The following is a 24,647-nucleotide window of genomic DNA, read 5'->3' as shown; positions in this document are numbered from 1 at the left end:
AAAACAAGTTTTTGTGCTTTTTTCTTCCTCGTGCATTCAGAGCTGGTGTAGTTCTTTTTGAACAATCTTTACACATCAGCATAAATACTTTCGGATCAATCGTATTTTCTGTTTATGTATGGCACTATCAGATTGAAAGCATTGGTAAATAGGTATTGCCAAATTATGTGTATATTCTAGGGAGCCATCAATAAAGGATGACAAGGCCAAGAGCTTCGCAAGTGGAAAAGGTTTGAGAACTACTGACAGCAATATACATCTCGTAAACATTTCTCCGCTGAGTTTCTAACAAAATTTGGTACATGCCAGAATGAATGTTGCAAGTGTGGCAAGAACATGAAACTGTGCAACACAATACATTAGCCGTCGCCCCACCCCTACTCAGAACAAGCATTCCGCCATGTATAAATTCCGCAGAGGAATTTGTACAAGGTGCATTTACAGTTTAGTATTAGTGCACGGCTGGACTAAATTGCAAAAAAAAAAAAATAGGTACCAAAAAAATTTTCAAAAGAAAAAGTTGCAAAATAGTGATTCTTTTAACTTGAGGGCATGATCACCCTCTTTCATATGTTGGCTAAATATGTTGGCTTTCATATGCTGCTAAAAAATTCCAAACATTATGTTGTTCTCTGCCTGCAATTTAAATTTAATACCTGTACAAAGAATTTTTGTCACAACCTGGATTTGTCTGGCCCTGTATGAGTGGACTCTGATTTCAGAATTGTACTTGCTTTGTATTGCTGCTGTGTTCTCTGTATTTTGACGTGAAGATGGTAAATACTCAAATTTTCATACTATGTAAATATGTTGAAGGCATGTCTACTCTCTGCAGCGTCACTTTCAAATTTGAGACTGGCTCATATTCATGCCTCAATGTTGGAGAACTGCATAAAAGCAACTTCAATAGCCCACCATTCTGCCAAAAAAAAGGCTGGAACCTGCATCTTGGGGTGAGAGCCAAGCACAATGCCTGCCCATGCAGCAACCCAAACTTCAGAGCAACAGGGAAAACCTCAGGCACAAGAAAATGTGCTGGGTGATATCTAATATCCCATGAGAAAGTCTTGTTTGATATATAGAATAAATGCATGGCCCTACTTCAGACCTAATTTGTTAGTGTCTTTACTTTAGCAAGCTGACAATATCAGCATACAAGTATTAGTGTAGAATTGTGTGCAGGTTTATAGGCAGCAAATCAAATACAATTTTCATTTCTTTCTCTTGCAATAAATCCCAAGAAATAAAAAAAAAAAAAAAAAAAAAAAAGACGTAATACAATATTAGGTAACAAACCTTTTATAACAGAATGTAACAAATACACATTAGCTCAACAATATGAATTATAAAGACCTTAAAAAAACAGAGGGATTGAAATATACATCTAAAGCAGACAACATTTGTATACATATATGTATATATTTATAGACTAGAAAATATACCTCAAACACAACACGCACGTCATGGGATATAGAATAAGTTATGTGCATTCTAGAACAAGCAGCTTCACAACACAAATAAAACTTAGCAACCTAGCCATACAAATAAAGGAGATTGCAGTATTCATACATTCTAATATCATTTGGAATGCTATGGATGTCTCTCTCACGTTCCTATAAAAGCAATTCAAAACCAAGGAGACGAGAGGAAAGACGACTCAAGTTCACAACCCACAAAGCAGAATGACAAAATCTCCATGGAAAACACTTTGGGAATTTCTACCACACAACATTTTCAGTCAACTGAGAGCTCATTGCAGAACAGAACAAAGCAAAACATTCTGCTTTAGGGTTCACTATCTTCACACAATATAAGACTATTTTGGACTTAAATACTGAAATGCCGGTCTATGGGTCTCATGGGCTTTCTGGTTGCCAATACTCCAGTATCGTCATCTTAGTGGCACTACCGAAATACATGTTATAGCCAGCCTTCTGGTACCTGGCCAACTTCAATATCCCAGTGTGAGAAGACCCTAGCAATCAGTGGAGACACCAGCCTCACTGCCTACTGAACTTTAAAATTTTCAATCAAATAGACTTAAAAAAAACACAAAAATCCTCATAATTTATAAAATTCTAGCTTACTAGATACAAATTTTATAAATCACCTTCAAAATCTCAAATTTAAATTTTTCTCCCCCATTAGTATCTTGGGTAGTTTACACAGTAGATTTACTTTCCCAAACTTTGTTCTGTCCCCGTATATATTTTGTTCTGCACGTATATTTCTAATTTATCAGCAGGTGACAGGAACAATTTTCTTGAGATTCTTGCTAATTTCCTTTGTCCAGTGCATTCGATCGGACAGGTACACAATGTATCTATTTTTTTCACCTCCCACATTAAAATCGTTCACATGTCAAACACATGTTTTTTCTCTTCTATTGATACTCCCTGTTACTTAATGTTCACCACTTGGCAGCTGTATAAATTACCTTAATTAGGTGTTCATATTTTTTGAATGTGTCCCTCATGCACATTGTGTCCAAACTTTATTAGAAGCAAAATAATCTAGTTAATTAGTCACAAAAGAAATGAACTGCAAAATTTATGGTTTCATTAATTTGTATTTTGTGAAGAGTCCGGTCAGGGTTCGTGCTGCCGATCGGCATTGTGCCAAATCGCGATAAAATATTTCATTTGGCGAATAAATAAAAGATAGAGTTCGCCAAATCAAGAGCGTCCATTCGGCCTCAATGCTTGAATCAGCCATTTGACACAGTCGTTTTGGTATTCACATTTTATGACGCATGAAACTGGCTTGAGTTCTCTCTCATTTGGCTACAACTTTTTCCAAGTGATTAGCCAAATTGCTACAATTGATAAAATGTCAGGAAGAACCCAGAGTCTGGTAGACAGACCTAAATTTCAGCTGGAATGACCCCTGTACATGAAAGAAAACCAGCCAAAGCCTGGCATAATAAGTGTTACAAAAACAACTAAATTGCTTCATTTCCAGGACTTGACGAAAAAATTCAGTAAAAATGACAAAAGAGGAAAATCATATCAGGAACTACAAATAAAGACAGAAGCAATGTTGTCACAGCAAGTGTAAAACTCAATGGCAGAGTTAGAAAGAAAATACTAATCTGTTCTTACAAATGTTTCAAAACACCATTGGCAGTCGAGTGATTGGGGAGCTAGCCTCTCACTGTACAGGTCTGGGTTTGAATCCCGGTCTGGGCATGAATATTTACTAACACTAACAAATCCCTGGACAGATCATGCTGATCCCTTGGGAATATGTGATGATCACATTAAAAATTGGTTCCATTCCGAGAGGACTAGAAAATTATAAATTTAAATGGTTTGGGATAGAAAGAAAATGCTGACTACCATGATAAATGCCAACGAAAGATTGAAAGGAATAAGAGCTTAGTAGTTATTTTTCTCCATTTGCAGAATTTTCTGATTGGTTAATATATCAGCAATGTAGTATCACAATGACAACTTTGTTTTTGGTTCTACTTGTATTTTGGTGGCAAAGTTGGTTGCGTGTTTTTCAGGAGCTACAGTTTATAGGTAATTCAGAATGGCTATTACTCCATGTCTTTCCCTGAGAGAATGTACTAATGGATGAGCACACTTTCCTCACAGGCATCTTCACACCATATCACTCAATGAAACCTCAACAAAGATAAAGAGGTTCAAGATTCATACAAAATACAGGACTTCAATCGTGAACATTCAATATATTCGATTTCTCATCAACCCAGACTAGTGAATTTTCATTGCACAAGATTAGAAAAGTTGGTCATCAATTCTTTCTTTTACACAACTGAAAATGTGGACTCGTGAAAGGGAAGAAAGCCTTTCAGAATTCCGATTCAAACCCAGCTGAATCAGTTGTTTTTGACAGATAGGGTCACTGTATAATAGTTTATTCATCTCGTGCATCCCAATACCTTCAACAAATATCTTGGTAGCAAACAAAATTATACAACAGAGCTACTTAAAGATGTCATTACAAACATGTTTCTTTGGCACAAATTATAGAAGATTGGTTTGCTTGAATTTCAACAAAAATATGCTATGGAAGATCATGTATAACAAGGTATTCAATTCTGCATGCGTACTTGAAGAAGCATAAACACATCAAGCTCATATACATCAACACACGACAAATAAGACATCATGACACCAAGAACGCTATTGGTGCAAAACGTTCATTTACCAGAAACAGCTGCTTTCTCAATGAAATTTGCAAGTTTCGTATCACGTTCAGACAATCCATTGACATCATGGCTGCTCAAAGTGATCTGCACTTTGTTATAAACGTTGAACCATTCTGGATGGTGATCCATTTTCTCCGCTTGCATGGCCACTCTGCTCATAAAACCAAATGCCTAAATTAAAAAAAAAGAATTCTTAGAATCTATTCAAGTTCAAAAGGCTAATGGAATTAACAGATAATTCAAAACTTATTTATCAAAATCTTTTTGCGCGATTCATCGTGTGTCTGTGAATTTGATATCTCATTACTGAAAAATACATAGGGCAATATTGGGTGAGGTGAATTCATTCTCATCTCAGTTCTCCGAAGTGAACAGCAAAAAAAATTATAATCAGAATTCATTCTCAGGAAAGTTCATCATAGACGAGAATGGAACTCAAGAACATTTCACTGGGTGGGTAGTTATAAATTTTTAACAATGTTTTAACACTTAAAAATTTATAACTACTCACCCAGTATAGTGTTATCACATTAGTATAGTGCTTTTTAATATACGGTGGGTCCTGCTTATGTTCCCACTATTGAGACCACAAAAAATAAGCTTAACCAAGTTTTATTAATGCTCGTGAAGATTTCCAGTTTAAAGAGTTTTCCACATTAAAATTAGACATTGAAGGGTTCAGTCATACTGAGGAATGAAAATTCATTCTCTTCTAAGTTCTCTGAAATGAACAGCAAAATATTAATCAGAATTCATAATTAGGGAAGTTCATCACAGAAAAGAATTTCTAAACCGTTCACTCTGGTTCAGTTACCAAATCAGACAATACATGCGTATACGAAATAAAAGGATAAATCTCTGTGTCTAGATTTATATCCATGCCCTTGCACCTGTTTCACAACAGAGAAAACACAAAACAAGTATATACCACAACACATTTTTAATAATTAAAATTCATTGAATTTTAATATTTCTTAATTCTTAAGAAACAACGTAAATAAGTCATGTTCTGTCACTTCACCAGGTTTGCAGGGATGACTAGCTACATACCAACGATGACATGACAGTTTTTTATTTGGCATTATTTACGAACTGCAAGAAATATATTTATAGACTTCTTGCAGTAGATACATAATGCATATCTGCCAACTTTTAAAAATGAAAATTAGGGAGATTTTCATGCGGACCCATATTTTAAACTAAAACCACTCCCTAGTATAAATACAAAAGGGATTTTTCAAATAAAATAGGGATTTCCCACATAAAAGTTGCAGTGTAGGGAATACAATCCCTACTCAAAATTTGAATTCAAATAACATAGGAATTTCCCTCACATGGAAGTTAAACCCTTGGGAATAAAATCTCTACATAAAAAACAAGTTAAATTGGAGGCCAAAACTTCAATGGTGATCTAAAAAAAAATATTGTGTTCAATCAGAAACGATGTGAACATTCTGCGCGAATGACCCCAAAATCATTGGAAAAGAAGGAAAAAAACGCCAATTTTTAAAGAGCACTGCTTGATGTTTGATTTCACAAGGGTGATGTCAGTCTTTCCCCGATGACCAATGTTTATGTCCTTAACAAAACTAATATCACTCGCATTTCTTTAAAAGTTGTGTAATTCAGGCCTGTTGGTTTAATTTTCTTTCTTTCAAACTTTAATATTGTGGTCTACAAACTTCAATAAACCCATCTTCTTGACGGGAAGAGATGGGACAGAATCAGGGCTCCCACTCAGAAAATGAGAAAAAGTAAGAAAACGCAGCACTGAAAACTAGGATGGGAGAAGGGGGGGTAACTCCCTTAAACAACATTGTGGCGTCATCTCTCGCCCCTTACGCGCACCTCCTGATGTGTGGGAGGCAGAGGCGAAAAAAGGGAACAAGCGAACTGTTTTCCCTTGCGTGACCTATTTCTTTCTCAGAGTGTGTTGCTCTCGCGCAAGTGTATAGTTTCTCCTTTTTTATGTGAAATTACTTATAATATTGTTAACCGATGTAAATAGTTTTCTTAAATTAAATGAACTTAAATAGTATCAACCGTTTCATCAATTGGAGTCAGAATACATTTCATCCACAATGTGTGCCATTTCTCTACAACATAATCACAGCACAATGGGGAAAAAAATCCCTAAAAAAATTCTCTTTTGCAAAAAAAAAATTTAATTTTGAATTAACTTTCTTTTTTCCTAGCACTATTTCAGTTTCCTATAAGATTGAATCAAGCCAAAACAAAATGACTTGGTTACCAAACCAATTTTTGGCCCAAACAGTGCACTAGCAACCACAGATAATCCTTTTCTGTCTCTCCTCATACATATTACATTCTTTATGGAGTCTTCCAAAATGCAGAGCTTGTCAACTCTCTTCGACAAGGCACAACAAATTTTGAAGACGCATGTTTTTTAAGAATGATGCTCCTTCGAGACCACTTTCAAAAGCACAAAGATCCGGCGTAAATAAGGCAAGGTGAACCAGATAGTTTTACTGCATTGTTCATTTTTTTTAATTTTACTGTTTTGTTCACATTTTACTGTTCAATGCCATTGTAATCATTTTTGACAAATGAAGCACTTCCATTTCTAGCTCTTTGCTGAGCATTGTAAATATTGTTTATGCCTCTGCATGCCTTAAAAATATAGAAGATAACAATGCTATTGGGTAGCATCAGAATCACCAAACCTAGAATAGACCTATGTATCCAACTGCTTTGAGATGCAAACTGTTATTTCACCTATTCGTATCATAATTTTGAATGATGAAAGTTACTGTCCAAGACCATGAAGTAATAAATACAAAATTATTTTTCCATCCAGACAGAAGTTTTTAATGACTACTATACTTGTTGAACCCTCAAACTAAGCAAATGAAAAATTAATCAATCAAATGGTCCACATACACCCCCACCCTCTCTAAATTACCTTAAAAATGATACAATTTCTGATTTGGCAGAATCATTAATTGCATTCTCAAACATTTGTAATATTTGGCAATATATCAATGATTTCCTGCTTAATTAAAATCAATCACACAAATTTTTTAGATAGGATTTGGTAAAAAAAATAGGACATTTTACCGAAAAGTAGGACGAGTGGGAGCCCTGCAGAAAGTTCTCTCAAAGGACTACTATTATACATTACTAGAGAATATTCTTATCAAAAATAATTATTCTAAAGTTATTTATTATAATACATGTTATCTATATACAGGGTGATCAGCGAATAAGCCCTTATTTCAAAATTAAATATCTCTACAACAAAGATCAATATAATTATGCGGTAAACAGTACGTTTATTAGCAAAACTGTAAGAATGTTGTACAGAAATTTCAAAAATTTAGTTTTTTTTTTAATTTTTTAAAATTTAAAAAAAAAAAAAAACTGGAGATTTTGGGGTTCCGAAAATCCTCATTTGTGTGAAGAGAAACCACTGCATTCACCTAAAGTCACTGCATGGGCTGCGGTATGCGGTATGTGTGCTGACAAATTGTTCCAAAATTGTAACGCAACGTTCAGTAGTAATCGTTTCTCGCACAAAGAAGGGGCCGATAATGCCTCTGGCGCACACCGCAGCCCATGCAGTAACTTTAGGCGAATGCAGTGGTTTCTCTTCACACAAATGAGGATTTTCGGAACCCCAAAATCTCCAGTTTTATTTTTTTTTAATTTTAAAAAATTTAAAAAAAAACAAATTTTCGAAATTTCTGTACAACATTCTTACAGTTTTGTTAATAAACGTACCGTTTACCGCATAATTCTATTGATCTTAGTTGTAGAGATATTTAATTTTGAAATAAGGGCTTATTCGCTGATCACCCTGTATATAAAATTGATTTTCTGTCTGGGTGTATGTTCTCTATACAAATCTACAATTTTAGATCTATCACCAAATTTTACATATATACCTAACAAATGGGATCCGACTTAAACGATAGGCTACTTTAAAATTTCATCAGAGCAGGGCAAATGCCCCAATTGGACAAAAAACCATAGGGCAACAATGTTTTTTTGGCCTCAACAATCACTTTCGGAACGTTTACTTTGGTTCCCTAGCAATGCGTTTCAGACATGTATATGCCTTTACAACGGTTTGTCACTTCTTTAATCCTGTAAGTATAGGTATAATAGTTTATGCCTTTATAATGGTTCACCACATTTTCGATACTCTCAGTAATGAGGCCTTGTGAATAAACATCATCAGCATCTGTTTGAGGGTCAGAAAAAGGGTGATTCTCATAGAAATCAGTGTTAAGATTGCAGATTTTACTGTAGAAATGCTGAAATTTATAGGGGTTTTCTGACACATTTAAAAAATTGTATTGTGAATTCTCGATTTTTGAAATATTGAGTTTCGCTTAGAGATACAAAGCCCAAGAGATTAAATATGAAGTAATTAATTAGCCGGACCTACTTTTGAGTTGGATATCAATGCACAATAACATTGATTTCAACTTATTTATATCCTCTCAAGCATGAAATTAAGTTCTCTGTATTGTCTTTTAATATTCAACTGCATAAATGGATATAGTTTAGGTTGTTTTGAAATTAATTATGGGCCCGTAAAGTACATTGAAGAAATTCCACAGCTTTGACTAAGCATTTTTGGAAGCAGAAACAGGCAGATGGATACCTTGAAGTTCGGGGTGGGGGGGGGGAGAAGCAAAATACTTACCCCTAAAAAAAAGAAAAAAGTATTCATTTTTCTATGTTTCTTTAAATCTAGATTTGTTTATTTCATGAAGTCGCCATATTAGTAGTTAACTTACACACGGTTTGCATGTCCCTCAAAGAAAGAGGAAGATATGTGATCCAAACGGTCTCATTGAAGAAAACCCGGGCAGCACCGGGTATTATAGCTAGTTACATATATTTTTGATAATACTCTGGAAAGATTTTGGTAAATGAAAAGTATTCCATGAAAGGACTATTAATAACTTCAGAATAATTATTTTCTATAAGAATATTCCCAGTAATTTATGAAAGCAGTCCTTACATATAATATCTTTGAATATTCTCTGGAACTACTATAAATAAAAGAACATTCTCATCAAGAACTTATAAGAATATTCTCAAATGTTCTCCGAAAGATTATTCGAGAATTTTACATCTCTAGGGCTAATGCATGATTCAGTGTTTTTAACAGGAAGTGAGAATGTGAACCCTTCCAATATTGGCCTAATTTGTATATAAATTCATTCTCTTCTCAGTTCTCCGAAGTGAACAGCAAAGAAAATTTATAATCAGAGTTCATTTTCAGGAAAGTTCATCACAGACGAGAATGTAATTTAGACATTTCAATGCAAACCTTACAAAACACATGTTAAAGAAATTCATAATACAGTGTGACACCAACTTTATGTCAGTAATTTGTTCCAAGACCAACAAAATATGTCAAGGTGATAAAGCATAACTTGGAGACATTGGCATCACTAAGGAGGTGAGAGCCACCAAGACGACAGAATGAGCAGAAAAAAGTAATGAAAGATCTGTTGCGAGTGCTCCCGTTTGCTACTGCTAATTTTAGTGTATCATGTATCGAAATATAGCCAAGAGCAAGCACAGCGTCAAGCAAAGTCAGTGTCAAATGGTGTGTATGCTAATATTAAAATGAATACCTGATTGATTAGTGTACACTGATTTACATGTGTAGATTTTTGATTCTTATCAGTCTTATTGATGCGACTTTTGTCAACAAGCATTTCCATTGTAAAATAAAAGCCTTGGAGATTTAATTCTTAAAAAAAGCAATACATATATATGGGAATTAATATTCAATTCAAAGCATTTCAAAAAGCTATTGATACTTGCAGAGATCATTCACAACTCATTTAACAAAATCATTAAGTGATTCATTGAATTTTATAGCTTTTATTAATGAAAAATTAAATGCATTAGGCATATTGGGTGTAAATTCCTTCTCGCCTCAGTTCTCCGAAGTGAACAGCAAAAAAATTTATAATCAAGAAAGTTCATTCTCAGGAAAATTCATCACAGACGAGAATGTAATTGAGACATTTCACTGCAAACCTTACCAAACACATTAAAGAAATTCATAATACAGTCACAGTGTGACACCCCAACTTTATGCAAGTAATTTGTTCCAAGACCAACAAAATATGTCAAGGTGATAAAGCTTAACTTGGAGACATTGCATAGCTGCCAACTTTAGAAAATGAAAATCAGATTTTTGCACGAACCCGTATTTTATGCTAAAACCACTCCCTAATAAATACGAAAGGGAATTTTCACACATAAAAGTTAAAGCATAGGGAATAAAATCCCTACCAAAAAATAGTCAACTTAAAATAGGGATTTTACACACATGGAAGTTAAACCCTTGGGAATAAAATCCCGACACAAACAAGTGAAATTGGAGGCCAAAACTTCAAAATGGTGATCTAAAAAAATAACGAACACTGACTTTTTGTGACACTTGCTTGATGGGGGTTTTTTTTCATTTCACGAGTGATGATGGCAGTCTTTCCAACACATTCTAGAGCAAGCTTTAGAAGGTATTGATCTTTCCATGACCGATGTTTATGTCCGTAACACAACTTGTACAAAAAGGAAAAGTTTGCCCTTTTCTGGAACGTTTGATGAAAAGAAATTCATCAGAATAAATATCTTTAAAACTGATTAAATGTGTTTTATGACATGATTATGACTAATTAAATGTGTTTTCCTTATCAGTATTCATGTTTTGTTATATCGCACGTACGTATCTTCAACAAAAGAAATTTTACACATCACTATAATCAATTATTACCCTTCCTTCAAGACTTTCCTACTATTCCCCTCCCATTTAAGACGTGTGACGTCATTTCGAAAGGGGGGCAAAAAGACACCTTGCCCCACAAGAAATTTTTCAAGGCCGGGATTACACTATAAAAGTTTTTATTCAACCAATAAAATTATCGGTTACATTTGCCGGAGTGTAGCCTATGAGATTTATTGGTTGAATTTGAGTTTTATAAAAGGGATTTTATCAAACTTTTATAGTGTAATACTGGCCTAAGGATTTCAGAAGCTGGGATTCTTTTTAAATGAAGTAGGGAATTTTTAGGGACAATTAGAGATTTTTTGTGAAAATTCGGGAGATTCAAGAACTTTTCTGGAATTGAAACATTAAACTGAAAAATTGATTTCTCCCCCCCTTCATCTTCCTATGTTTTGGGATCATTCGCACAGAATGTTCACATCGCATAGCTGCCAAGTCTCCCGAAAAGTTAAATCTCCCGAATTTTTAAGAAAATCACAAAAATCCCTAATTGTCCCTAAAAATTCTCTATTTTAAAAAAATCCCGCTTATGAAAACAATTCCTAAGGAATTTCTTGTGGGGCATGAAGCCCTTTTCCCTTTCGAAATGATGTCAAACGTCGTAAATGGAGAAATTCCCTTTTTAAGGAAGTTCTACAAACCCTCTGATGGTAAGAAAGTTGTTTGCCCTATCGTGCAGGGAAATAGCTTAGTAGCGAATAGTCCTGGATAATAATTGAAGATTATAATGACACGCATGTGGTCGAAATTTCTTTTGTTGAAGTTACGTACGTGCGATGTAACAAAACATGAATACTGATAAGTATCTTTAAAATTAAATGTTTTTGTTTATTCCCCTATGAATTTCCTTTCATCAAATGTTCCAGAAAAGGACAGACTTTTCCTTTTTTATACAAGTTGTGTTACGGACATAAACAACGGTCATGGTGGAAAGACTGACATCACCCATGTGAAATAGAAGAAATCAAACAAGTGCAACAAAAAGTGTTATTGGAGCGGGGGGGGGGGGGGGGTTATTCAATTTCTCAAGAACACTTTTGTGACACTTGCTTGATGTTTTCATTTCACATAGGTGATGTGTCTTTCCACCATGACCGATGTTTATGTCCGTAACACAACTTGTATAATAAAACAAAGTCTGCCCTTTTCTGGAACATTTAATGAAAGGAAATTCATAGGGGAATAAGTATCTTTAAAATTAAATGTTTTTGGTTATCAGTATTCATGTTTTGTTACATCACACGTACGTAACTTCAAAAGAAATTTTGACCACATGCGTGTCACTATAATCTTCAATTGTTATCCAGGACTATTGGCTACTAAGCTATTTCCCTGCACGATAAGACAAACTTTCTTGTTACCATCAGAGGGTTTGTAAAACTTCCTTAAAAAGGGAATTTCTACATTTACGACGTACGTCATTTCGAAAAGTAAAAAGGCTTCATGCCCCATAAGAAATTCCTTAGGAATTGTTTTAATAAGCAGGGATTTTTTAAAATGAACTAGACAATTTTTAGGGACAATTAGGGATTTTGTGATTTTCGTAAAAATTCGGGATATATAAGAACTTTTCTGGAGGTCGAGGGATAAAACAAAGGAGACTTGGCAGCTATGGCATTGGCATCACCAAGGAGGTGAGAGCCACCAAGAGGACAGAATGAGCAAAAAAAAATAATGAAAGATTTGTTGCGAGTGCTTCCGTTTGCTGCTGCTAATTTTGCAGTGTATCATATATCGAAATATAGTCAAGAGCAAGCACATAAGTCAGCATCAAACGGGGTGTATGCTAATACTAAAATGAATACCTCATTGATTAATATACACTCATTTACATGTGTAGATTTTTATTGATTCGTATCAGTCTTATTGACGCGACTTTTGTCAACAAGCATTTCCATTGTAAAATAATAGCCTTGGAGATTTAATAGCTCATTCAATTCTTAAAAAAAACAATACATGTATATGGTAATTAATATTCAATTCAAAGTATTTGAAAAAGCTATTGATACTTGCAGAGATCTTTCAAAACTCATTTAACAAAATCATTGAGGACAGTATTCACCGACATGGTTTAAGCTATAGTCATAATTTTTTGATAAGAGATCAACACATCCATTGGTTAAATTCAGGGTTTTAACCAATCTATGTTGATCTATCCAAAAATTGTAACTACACGTTTAATCATGTCGGTGAATACCGCCCTAAGTGATTCATTGAATTTTATAGCTTTTATTAGTGAAAATGCATTAGGTATATTGGGTGCAAATTCACTCTCGTCTCAGTTCTCCGAAGTGAACAGCAAAAAATTTATAATCAAGAAAGTTCATTCTCAGGAAAATTCATCACAGACGAGAATGTAATTGAGGAACATTTCACTAGGTGGATACAGTTGATATACGGCATCTCAACTTTAACACAAAATGATGTAAACAGAGGGGATACAATTGTGAATTATTAAATAGATATATTATTCCAATAATTGTGTTTTTTACGGGAAGTGAAATAAATAGTCAACACCTCTAGGTATTGGTAAAGTATATAAATCATTCTCTTCTCAGTTCTCCGAAGTGAACAGCAAAAAAAAAAATTATAATCAGGATTCATATTGAGAAGTTCATCACAGATGAGAATGCAATTTACTCAAAGTGTGTTAGCAGATAAACGTTCACAAAAAGAAAATACAAGTCTAATTCTTTAAGAGGTAAGCATCATTTTGTGAAGAAAAAAGTAGTAAAGCTTCCACATTTTATGACTAGGTGACTGCATGTTGGTATAAAAACGCTAAGTTCTAAAATTTTTATGCTCTCCTCAGACTTTAAAAAGAATATGCCGAAAACTACAAAGCATGTCTCGGAACAATCAGTGCTACTGAAGAACAATTTCAGGAAGAATTTTAAGAAAAGTGTAGAGAACATTACATGATTTTTGTTACTGCAGAAAATTTTCACTAAGCTGAGGACTCGTTCCAGAACAAGCTCTCAGCTGACTAGAAATGTTCTGCTGTAAAAATTCAAATGTTTAAAAAAGTTTTTTAAAAAATTAAAAATGTTTTCTAAACTTATTTTTTCTAGAGATAGCTCAGCAGAAACACTGATCATTCTGTGCCATACACCAGTTTTTGACATTCTGCCCCAGTCAAGTAATCATACAGGGTACTTTTACAGATTTTTCAACATTTATGACAGATTAGCACTAGTCAGCTCGGGGGCCTACCACCACTACCCCCCCCCCATTGCTTGTAAAGAATAAGAGATACGGATAATCCACCACGCTGTTCAAGGAGAAAAGGGAAATTTTCGTGCCAGCCTGAAGCTTAATGCTTGAACAAGCATTGTTTTTGCTGCGTGTGATGAGTGGGGAAAACCACTTACTTGAGATTTGGATTAAAGTATTTTATACTCGCAATGGTATTGCACTTGTGAAAAATTAATTTTTTCTGCATATATTTTTGAGAAACAATCAATACAAGCACAAAAACAAAATACTTTCATTTTATTATAAGAAAAGTAATTTTTCTTGCCAAATAAACGGCCGAATGCTGTTTTCACTTTGCATTTCATGATTGATCAAACTCAATTTCAAATTAGCATTAAAATTTACTCGCATGGGAGAAAAAGCTATAAATCTGCTGCAGATGGTCATACAGAATAGACGTATTATGTCACAAGAAAAATACCAACGAGTGAGGTATGGTTTGTTAAATTGTTGAACATGCTGACCTCGATCAATCGTAATCAGTGATATCACATTCCAGAAAACAGAATTTTAACAGACCACTGCCAAAATTTAAACATTGTAATATTCAAAGGTGGGGAAAGGCAAACAATTTAAATTATTCCTTGGTTCTTCAGGAATCAAGACACAAATTGTCATTTCACTGAGCTATTATGCAGGAACCATCACTCATGACACTCATGTATGCCGATATATGTGAATTGAACGACGAAATTCACTCAAAGTACTGTTATGCATGTAAACCTTGATATCCCGCTCAAATAACAATAAACACAAAGAGCACCATGACAGGCCACTAAAAATAAAAAATATCTTGAATGTGTGCCTGCGACTGGCTATATGAAAAAGGAAAAAATCCCAACATTTTCCTCCTTTATATCACGTGGTCAAGCATACTTCTCACGAATCGAGATGCGGTTTTTTTTCCAATATCTGTGAAACCATCCGAGAGATCTTTTCACACAGATTATTCTTTATAAGCACGGGGAGATGGTAGGCCCCCTGGAACATTGTATACATATATAAATGTTAATGTATTATTTTCATAATTGTGTGCAGCATCATATCTGGACCCAACCATATTTGAAATGCCAGAAAGTTTTCTCCACTCGCTCAGATTTGCTATTTTGCTCACAGATGTAAACAAGACTACATCTCAACATTAGCATGGCAATTCATCATTGCAATAACGGTGGGGAAAATGTATACATTCAACACTTGTTATAGCGTCCTTTCAATATAGTAACCATCCCATTGTAACGACCTGGTAAGGTATGTCCAAAATGCTTTCATATAATATTTATCATTTCCTTCTATTTTTTTTCATTAAAAAAATGTTTTTGATGAAACGGTAAAGGTTGTTATAAACAAGAGGCGATAGATTTGAATGGTAGATTTGAATTAAAATCAGGCAAATTTCAATTAATGAATCACAAAAACAACATATAACCTCAAGAAACAAATTAAGATGAGGTATTTCAACTTATAATCTGAATAGATTCAAATGATGACCTCGTATGAAAACAGCTTACGCTATTTGATGAAAACATAGCAGAAGATGCTCTCGAAGTATTAGGGAAAGTGACAGTGAAAAATACTAACATTCTGTAAAAATCTACAAAACTGAGAAGATAGGGCCTGAAATAATTAGGAGCTCTTACTAGCAGGGCCGCAACTAAAGTGGGAGCAGGCAGTTCTTGTGCCCCGGGCACTGGACCATAAGGTAAATTTCATCCTTAAACGTCACCATTACAAGATGGTGACAAAATGCCTGCTTGCCCCAGGACTGACCAAGTATCTGGTTTAGGCTCTGCTTGCTACAACATTATATATTTAATGCAAACAAAACAGTTGAAATTAAAAACAGGGAAATGAAGATTGATTTTTAAAATCCAAGTGCTGGAATCATAGGAACTTAATAAATACATGAAATGTTCTGTCACTTTACCAGGTTTGCAGGGATGACTAGCTGCATACCAACGATGACATGACAGTTTTTATTTAGCATTATTTACGAGCTGCAGAAAACATTTGTAGATTTCCTTCAGTAGATACATAATGCATTATATTGATTCATTTCGATACAAACATAAAAACAAAATTACATTTTATAATATATCAAGAACACATAGGATTGACCACCACCAAAAATTTTCAGGTTCTCAAATTTTAAAAATTCATCTATTTCGGCATGTTTTGCAATCATTACTTAAATATCTCTATGATGGCGTTAGTTGACTGCCACCGTCATTCTAGGAAGAACATTTTACCACAAACTAAAAGAAGCCCAGAACATATACGTTTTAGAAATTTAAGAGCCTTAACAAGATGAGAAAACATGAAATAATCCGAGATAAACCATTTAAGTATAGCAGCACGTCAAAGTAACTTTGTGGTCAAAATTGCAGTTTGTCGTTCTAGTGTTAATGAAAAATACACATGAAAAATTTAAGCCACCAGTATAGATTTTTCGATTACCATTGCGATCCTGAATTTACACTCGAGCCCTCACATCTCTATTTCATGCCAGACAGAAAACATTTAATAAAAATAAATAAGCACAACACATTTTCAATAATTAGAATTCCAATGAATAACCCTTAGAAACAATGTATATAAATAAGCTGTGTTCTGTCACTTTACCAGGTTTGCAGGGATCACTAGCTGCATACCAACGATGACATGACAGTTTCTATCTAGCATTATTTACGAACTGCAGAAAACATTTGTTAAGTTTTGTGCAGTAGATACATAATGCGAAAAAGCAATAGCATAACCACTAGTGAGAAATAGATTTAAAAGCATATCAATCAGTCACGATGAGTGAAACAAAGAAAACTAAACGAAATGTCCGTAATGCCATCATATTTACAGTATAGAAAAATATGATTAGTCAAGTCTTTGCAAATTCCCTTTCTTTAGATTTTTGGTTGGAATCCTGGATATGAATGATGTCATCATGTTCCAAGTGACAAGTTTTCAAAACTGGAGCACACGTGAAGATAAAAGGAAAGAGCAGAACTTGCTTTTGTAAATTGTAATACCAAAGTTGGCTTTTCATTATTGTAATGATTGCAAGTTCCAGTAACAAAATGAATAGAAAGTGAAAATTTAAAAGAAAATATTAAAGGACTTGAAAATCTATAAATAGAATTAGAGAAATAAGCATAAGGCTGAAAGACAAAGTAAAAATTAATGTTTTATGGAAGTTAGGTTCAAAAACACCTTTGCAATAATATGCATTCGAAAAACCAGAGATTTGACAAGTTTCAGCAAATAGTTTAATATATAGACATTTTTAACATTTAAAATAGAAGTGGGCTAGACATATCACAAGACGACAGGCAACAGATGGACCACAAGTACTTTAGATTGGTACCCCTGTGGTGTTAAATGTCCAAGAAGGCATCCCCCACACAAAATGGATCGACGAGATCAGGAAAGTGGCTGGAGTCAACTCGATGTTAAGTATTAAACAGCAAAATAGAAAAATTTAAAGACCTTCATCCAGCAGTGGATTGCAAATGGTTGTTGGAGACAGCCCCCGAAGCAGAATGTTTTACATTGTTTTGCAACAAGCATTCGGCTGACTGAAATACCCATAACAGTGTAGTCTAGTTTTCGTAAAATTCTTCCAGATTGTTCTGCGACTTATGTTACAGATTTCAGCATTCTGCTTTAGGATAGACAGCAACATGCTACTACATTAGTACTGGGCACGTTTGTCTGAATGTACATATTGCTGAACCATACATGCATCTCGTATACACACACACTACAAAATTCCTAACAAATCTTCACATACCAGAACGTGTTGTATGTAAATGTGAGGCTCTAATGCATTTATGTTGAAGTTGTGCTTGTCTAACGTTATTGCTGGTGCTGCCACTTGTCTTTGAGATGAAGACTGTAATGAGATGACTTTTCATGTTATGTATCGTGTCGCAGGTCTGCCAGCTCTCCGCAGAGAAACTGTCTTCATGCCTACTGTAAGGAGTCCCTCAGCTGACTGAAAAACTTTTCTTTAGAAATTCTAGATGTAATCTGTACAAGTGAGGGAGATTCTGAACGGAACAGCCCAGAATCTTCTGTCCTTGATTTCAGTTGCGATAGCTCACATCCCACAATCCAAAATGTCACTTTCAGAAATGTTAAATCAAGTCAAATTATAAATTAAAATTTCAAGCGATATATATTTTTTCATATTGTCTTCTAGATGTTCTACAGCAAATAACAATATGTATCATTCACTGAAATAATGATTCACAATTTTACACTGAGAGTATCCTATACCCAAAATCAACTGGACTCTTTCAGAAGTCTAAATATCCCTGCAGAACTGTACGAAGAACTAAAATACAAGGCTTTGGAACTAATAAAGGAGAAATATTAAATGTAGTCATGTTTCATTCACTCTAGAGCAGTGGTTCTCAATCTTCGACTCAGAGCTCTTTTGGTAAAACTTTCAATAGTGGAACCCCATAGGCTATTTTTCATCTATTCAAAGTTAATGATTCACACACACATTTTTATTATTTAAGAATATTTACAATTACTTTCTTCCAATTTGTTTTTTTTATATTTTCCTCGAACGGCTGCGGAGCCTCTGGAGAGCGCGCACTCAGCCCCCCAAGAGCCCCGTGAAACACAGGTTGAGTACCGCTGCTCTAGAGAAAAACTACCAGACAAAATGAATTCACTTGTGAACTCATTTCATATTTTTTGGTGCTTTTTGATTTGATTCCCAATGTTAGAGAAAATTCCCAGGTCGATCTATGTATCTAAATTCAGTTATTCAATCAACACAATACACATAAATATAATTGTTTTTACAGTCCAATGCATAGCTGTCAACTTGGGAAGGTTGCAACACAAATCCAAATTTCATGCAAAAATAAACTAAACAGATTTTTTTTAATAATGAAAGTAAAATTTTAGAGATTTTACCAATCTGCAAAAATATGACATCTTGCCAGTCACCACCGCCGATTAACACAAAATCACCAATCATTGCCAACCAGTAGTGAGTATGTGTGAATTAACAGTCATTAATACTATCAAAGCAAATCAGGTCAAAAGCTTGGCTTGAAAAAAGATGTGGTCATCTTGCCAATTTTGGACATTGAAAAGCCAAACTGATGTTGGCTGTTTGGGGGGGGGGGGGTTGCCATAGCTGCAAACTTTAGAAAATGAAAATTAAGGAGATTTTCGCACGGACCCGTATTTTATACTAAAACCACTCTCTAACACAGGTGTCCATGTGAATGAATTTTGAAGGTCATCATTAGAGAGTGCGTGGGAGCCAAGTGTAAATAATTTGTGTTTTCGAATGTGTGGAGTGAGGACATTCTTTTTTTGAACTGCAAGTTTTGAATACGAAGTTATGGCGCCTAGAATAAATTCATTTTGGGAAGGCTATGTTGTAGCACTTTTCAATGCGAAGTTCAGCTTCAGTGCAGTCATAAAAGAGTACAAGGATCATGGTTGAATTAACATCATTATACGCATAAGTGATTTGAACATTCCATGTAAGAAATCTCCCACAAAGGCTGTTCCGATGTTTATGTCCGTAACGAAACTTCTACAAAAGAAAAAGTGCAGTTTTCTGAATCATTTGTTAAAGGAAATTCATCAAGGAATAAGTATCTTTAAACTTGATTAAATATTTTTTCGCTCATCACTATTCATGTTTTGTTATCGCACGTATGCAACTTCAACAAAAGAGGAAGTTTTAACCACATGCGTGTGGTTCACTAACTTCAATTATCCAGGACTATTACCTGCACGATAAGACCAACAACTCTTCTTGTTACCGTCAGAGGGTTTGTAAAACTTCCTTAGAAAAGAATTTCCCACTATTCCCCCTCCCATTTAAGACGTGTGACATCATTTCGAAAGGGGGAAAAACAGGCAAAAAACACTTTGCCCCACAAGAAATTCCTTAAGGATTGTTTTCAGAAGCGGGGATTCTTTTAAAATGAAATGGGGAATTTTTATGGACAATGCGATTTTTTGTGAAAATTCTGAAGATTTAAGAACTTTTTGGGACGTCTAGCTATGCCCTCCCGATATATAATGAATTTTTATTAGATTGAATGGTGACCCTTAAAGCAGAATGTTTTGCATTTTTCTGCAACGAACCCTCAGCTGAGTGGAAATGTTCAGTGGTAAAAATCCCCATATAACATGGTCTCTATACTTTTTATAAAAATTCTTCCAGATTGTTCTGCAATGTACATTGCAGATTTCGGCATATTCTGCTTTGGGGATAGTGACAATTTACATAATGCCCGTGACATTTTGGGGATTAAAAATTAATCCAATGATCTTTTCTCTTGAATTCTTTAAGAATAATTCCCCTGCCAAAAGTAAGGGACTTTTCAACATTCTTCATCGAAATTTGGGAAATATAAATATATCTTTTATGAGTGTGGGAGACAGTAGAAATTCAAGTGACTTGGCAGCAACGGTTTAATGTAACATGAAAGGACCATGTGTACACATACAAAAACAATTGTTTTTAGTATAATTTGTATAAAGCTTACGTTGTATGACCCTATAGCTCTGTTCATATGGGAAATAGAAAAAGCGGGTTTAAAACCTACTTTAAGAATTTTCACTAATCACTGCTCCCCATTTCTTTCCTTACAAAGGAAAAAAAGTCATCAAGCGAGTGCTGGAACTCCCAATGCTACCACAATATTTGTAAATGTGACATATATACACAAAGCAAGAGGAACCAACCAAATTAAACTTCATTAAATATGCTTTTTCAGGTTCAATGGAATAAGGGGATACGATGAGACATAACATCCTAAACCTTTGGTCACCTCATTGAAATTCTTGAACATGAATTCCTTGTATATGGCATCTCTTCCATCCACCAGAGACCAACCAGCATCTTTCAAAGGCTCCAACTTTGTTTTCCTCTCCTCGTCTGAAAGCTTCATCCTTTTCGTACTCTAGAAAATAATTAATCAATTTTAAAATCACCCAGAAAAAAAATATATTAATTCAATTACCTAATACCCAATTTTTCATTTACTAAATAGAAAACATACAGTAATACCCAATATTTAAGTCTGGTCCTAGAAATAATCCCCAAAACAGAATGTGCCAAAATCTGAGACGTACATGTATTAGGATTTTTACAGCAGAACATTTCCAGTCAGCTGTGGGCTCGTCTCAGAACAATGCTAAACATTCTGCTTTGGGAGAAATTATATTTTAAATTTGATGCTCGCCCATTGAATTAAAATTTTATCTTTTTTATATATATTTTTTATTTACGCAATATTAAAAGTTCATAATTTCGTAAAAAATCATGACCAAAAATATGGATACATATGTATGCGACATTGTCATAGGTGGAAATTCAATTGAAAAATCTACTTTATCACAGGATGACATTCCGCATCAAAGAAAACATGCCAAGCGAATGAATGGGAAAATTTACACACTTTTTGAAATTTCAATGGGCGACCAAATATAAGTTCCGTTTTTCCAGGACACATTTTTCGATGTCCGAATTTTCTTTAAGCTATAATTAGCCGCTTTGCTTGCTTTTGGTATCATATTTGACGACAACTACCGATTTTTCGTACTTGAAATCCTGATTCCTCATATTTTCCCTGAGAACATGGGGGGGGTCAGCCTGAAATTGCAAGGACTGAAAGAATATTTTCTTTAGGGATTTCCCATTCAAACAAAGCTCAATTTGAATACTTTTAGGGATTTTTCTATGAGAATACAAAAAAATCTGAAGAATTAGATTTCCAACTGGAAGATTTTAATAAGGCTGAAAAATCTTAAGGTTTCTGGGTAAATCGGAAGGATTGGCACCTATGTATCATTATTTTTCAAAAAGTAAAATTAAAATGCACAGCAGATTAAGTCTCATTTTTACATACACGATAGGTCAACCCCCGGTTAAATAAATCTGATAAAACTGACTTTTATTCATTAAATAGATGTTAGAGAATAAATTTAACATCTCCAGATACTTCTAATAAAAAATTTCAATCAGTGTTATAGCAAGAGAGTAACTATATAGATATACATAAATACGGTGATAATTCAGTTATTTTTCTTTGAAAATTGACAACTAGCATACTTACAAGTAAAAATACGGACCACAGAGTACAAGAAAGCTAGACAGAATGAGGATAAAAGGAAACAGCTTCTTAGAGATAAATACTAAAGGTCCAAGGACATATAGATTAAGGTCAATTGGGAAAGATGGCTGGCTGCAAATCTTATCAGACTAAGCTGAGGGGGTTCCGTAAAAATTTAATTTCTTCCAATTCACTTTCAACATCTCCATATGAGCCACAATTCATGCTATGATAATACAAAGGCTACAACAGGCAAATTGCTCAAGGTGGCTGAAAAAAAGATGGCCACAAAAAAATGTGGATGACAAATATAACTATAATACGGCAATTAATAAAAAAAACTACTCATAAATAATTTAATATATAATGCACTGCCCATAAAAAATATTATGGCCGTCTTGTCTAGGTGTGGATAACTTCGATTTATCCCAATATGTTTAGTTTACCTCACTTTTTAAACATGTCAATTGTGTTAAAATTCCCAACCCTGGGTCAGCCCATGTACATATAGCTACATGTATGTATATCTGCCCACATATGACCCATGTATGTGGAACTTACTTTTGAAACAGATGTACAATCACCTTTGTGCGAGCTAAAAATCTATACCACTCCTTAAATTAGTTACAGGTGGGAAAATTAAGCAATATACAGAAAGAAATTAAGAAGGAAAAGTATGCGGAGCAGCTCTTTTCCCGCCATCATGACAGTTAACTCTGACGCTCCAGGTGTATTATAAACAAGCTACAGATGTTCTTTGCAATACTCTTTCATTTTCAGTCCCTTTACGTCCAGCTAATGTCCTTCCGCTTTGTCGAGGCTTAAGCCGTCCTGGACTAAAGTTTGCTGTAAGGGTTTCGGAAACCATACCTACAGAGGGACAGGATTGAAGGGATGCAGAGAAGAGCTGCTTGTCCTTGTTGGCACACGGGACTTAGTTATGAGAAAGAATATTTTTTTCAAATATCTTACATTGGATAAATGCAGATGTCAGGAAGATATGATCGAAGTGTTGAAAATTTAAGATTAACCATATGTACTTATGATCTTCGGCAGTTTTGAAAGTTTTATATTCCACCGGGATTTAAATATCAACGATAGCGCATCATATTAACTAAAATTTACTTGATAAGAAATATTACTAAATTTTGATCAATAGGGATAGGATTTTTATAACCTAAAAACAGACAGCATATCCATCATAAAAAATGTATCTGCCCTAAAAATATTTAATATATCCCTTTATAAATAGGCTGACCATATTTTCTCTAAGAAATTATGGGAAATCGCTGTCCAAAACTATGAAAAAGAAATAAAATTACAGATCGTTGCTAATATCACCTGAAAATCACCAATCGTTACCAAAAATGATGGCAAAGACATAGCCGGCACAAGGGTACGGCTGACGGGGCAAGGAACAAATACCATCATTTTTTTAATGCCATAAATTCCCCATATATATTCCCCCGCGCCAAAGATCACAGCCACAGGACCCTGTACAACGGCAAGTAAAATTGTCAATTCTTGCTAATAACCAGGAGAAATGGCGGATATGGGGAAATGAAGCCAATGAACAGTGAGCTCCGGAGAAAAATTTTAATCCCTCTTCATTATTCTGAAACATGCAAAATAGTGAAAATATACTTTAAATTCTGAACATGGTTTCAAAATTACTGGAAATAACAAACATGCAAAAATCATAAAATATTCAGTCATGGGAAAACCGTGCAGTAGTGATTATAAATATACGGAAACGTACACACTGATGTGGAAATTGTAAAAATTTTTACATTTTCCACATCATTCATCACGGATACCTCAAGAATAATGTACGTGAATCACTACTTTCAATGCAAATAAAAACATTCAATAAATAAGCAATGACTTTAATATTGATCGATGCCATTTGAAAAAAAATGGCAAATAATCCACTGATTACTATCCGGCTCTCTTTATTCTTAGATAAATCGACTTCTAGGTGAGCGTAGGATAAATGAAATCACGATGGCTTATACAAAGAAATCATGGAGATAAAAAGATCTTTCAATTACAATTAATCGGATCATGATATACTTAATTGAGCATTAACTAACCATTTTAGTACTAAAGAAATGGCCATTCAAAAGCTTTAAAGACCTCAAACGCAACCCATTGAACAGCATTTGGTGATAATTAGATAACGGGGGGTCGCGGATGATTATTACAGTAATAAAAGACAAGTGAGTTGAGATTAATATCCTTAATGAAAAATTACAAGGCAATAAAAACACGTGGAGCTTACGTACGTCTTCGCAGGCTGGAGAAGAAAGAAAGAGATTGGGTTTCCGTCCGTTGCCAATTTCAT

The 24,647-nt window shown here is 34.5% G+C and overlaps 1 protein-coding gene across 3 annotated transcripts; it reads right to left on the bottom strand.

The window, feature by feature from the left end:
• Positions 1 to 1,283: 1,283 nt before the first annotated feature.
• Positions 1,284 to 24,642, bottom strand: Pcd (pterin-4a-carbinolamine dehydratase). Of its 3 annotated transcripts, none has more exons than XM_089242759.1 (3): positions 24,589 to 24,642; positions 21,020 to 21,151; positions 1,284 to 4,348 (listed from the first exon to the last, which is right to left on the bottom strand). In XM_089242759.1, exons 2-3 carry the CDS (start codon positions 21,137 to 21,139, stop codon positions 4,169 to 4,171), a joined length of 300 nt encoding a protein of 99 aa, XP_089098885.1. In that variant the 5' UTR covers positions 21,140 to 21,151; positions 24,589 to 24,642; the 3' UTR covers positions 1,284 to 4,168. The 3 variants fall into 3 exon arrangements, with proteins under 3 accessions (XP_089098885.1, XP_089098884.1, XP_089098886.1); XM_089242758.1 differs by having other exon boundaries at positions 24,397 to 24,593; XM_089242760.1 differs by lacking the exon at positions 24,589 to 24,642 and adding an exon at positions 22,307 to 22,385.
• Positions 24,643 to 24,647: the final 5 nt, after the last annotated feature.

Source organism: Pholcus phalangioides, unplaced genomic scaffold (assembly GCF_987345545.1).
Source record: "Pholcus phalangioides strain wild (caught in Gottingen) unplaced genomic scaffold, Ppha-v1.0 ptg000015l_1, whole genome shotgun sequence".
Taxonomy (NCBI): domain Eukaryota; kingdom Metazoa; phylum Arthropoda; class Arachnida; order Araneae; family Pholcidae; genus Pholcus; species Pholcus phalangioides.
The sequence above is the reverse complement of the archived record's forward strand: the minus strand, read 5'-3'. Positions and strand labels throughout refer to the sequence as shown.

Bases quoted from the DNA above. Each gene is read 5' to 3' on its own strand.
- Pcd (XM_089242758.1), bottom strand. From the start codon at position 24,465: ATGCTGTTCAATGGGTTGCGTTTGAGGTCTTTAAAGCTTTTGAATGGC. The intron at 21,152-24,396 runs GTTAGTTAATGC...ATTATTTTCTAG, and splicing joins ATTTCTTTAGTACTAAAATG to AGTACGAAAAGGATGAAGCT. The intron at 4,349-21,019 runs GTGACCAAAGGT...TTTTTAATTTAG, and splicing joins TGTTCAAGAATTTCAATGAG to GCATTTGGTTTTATGAGCAG.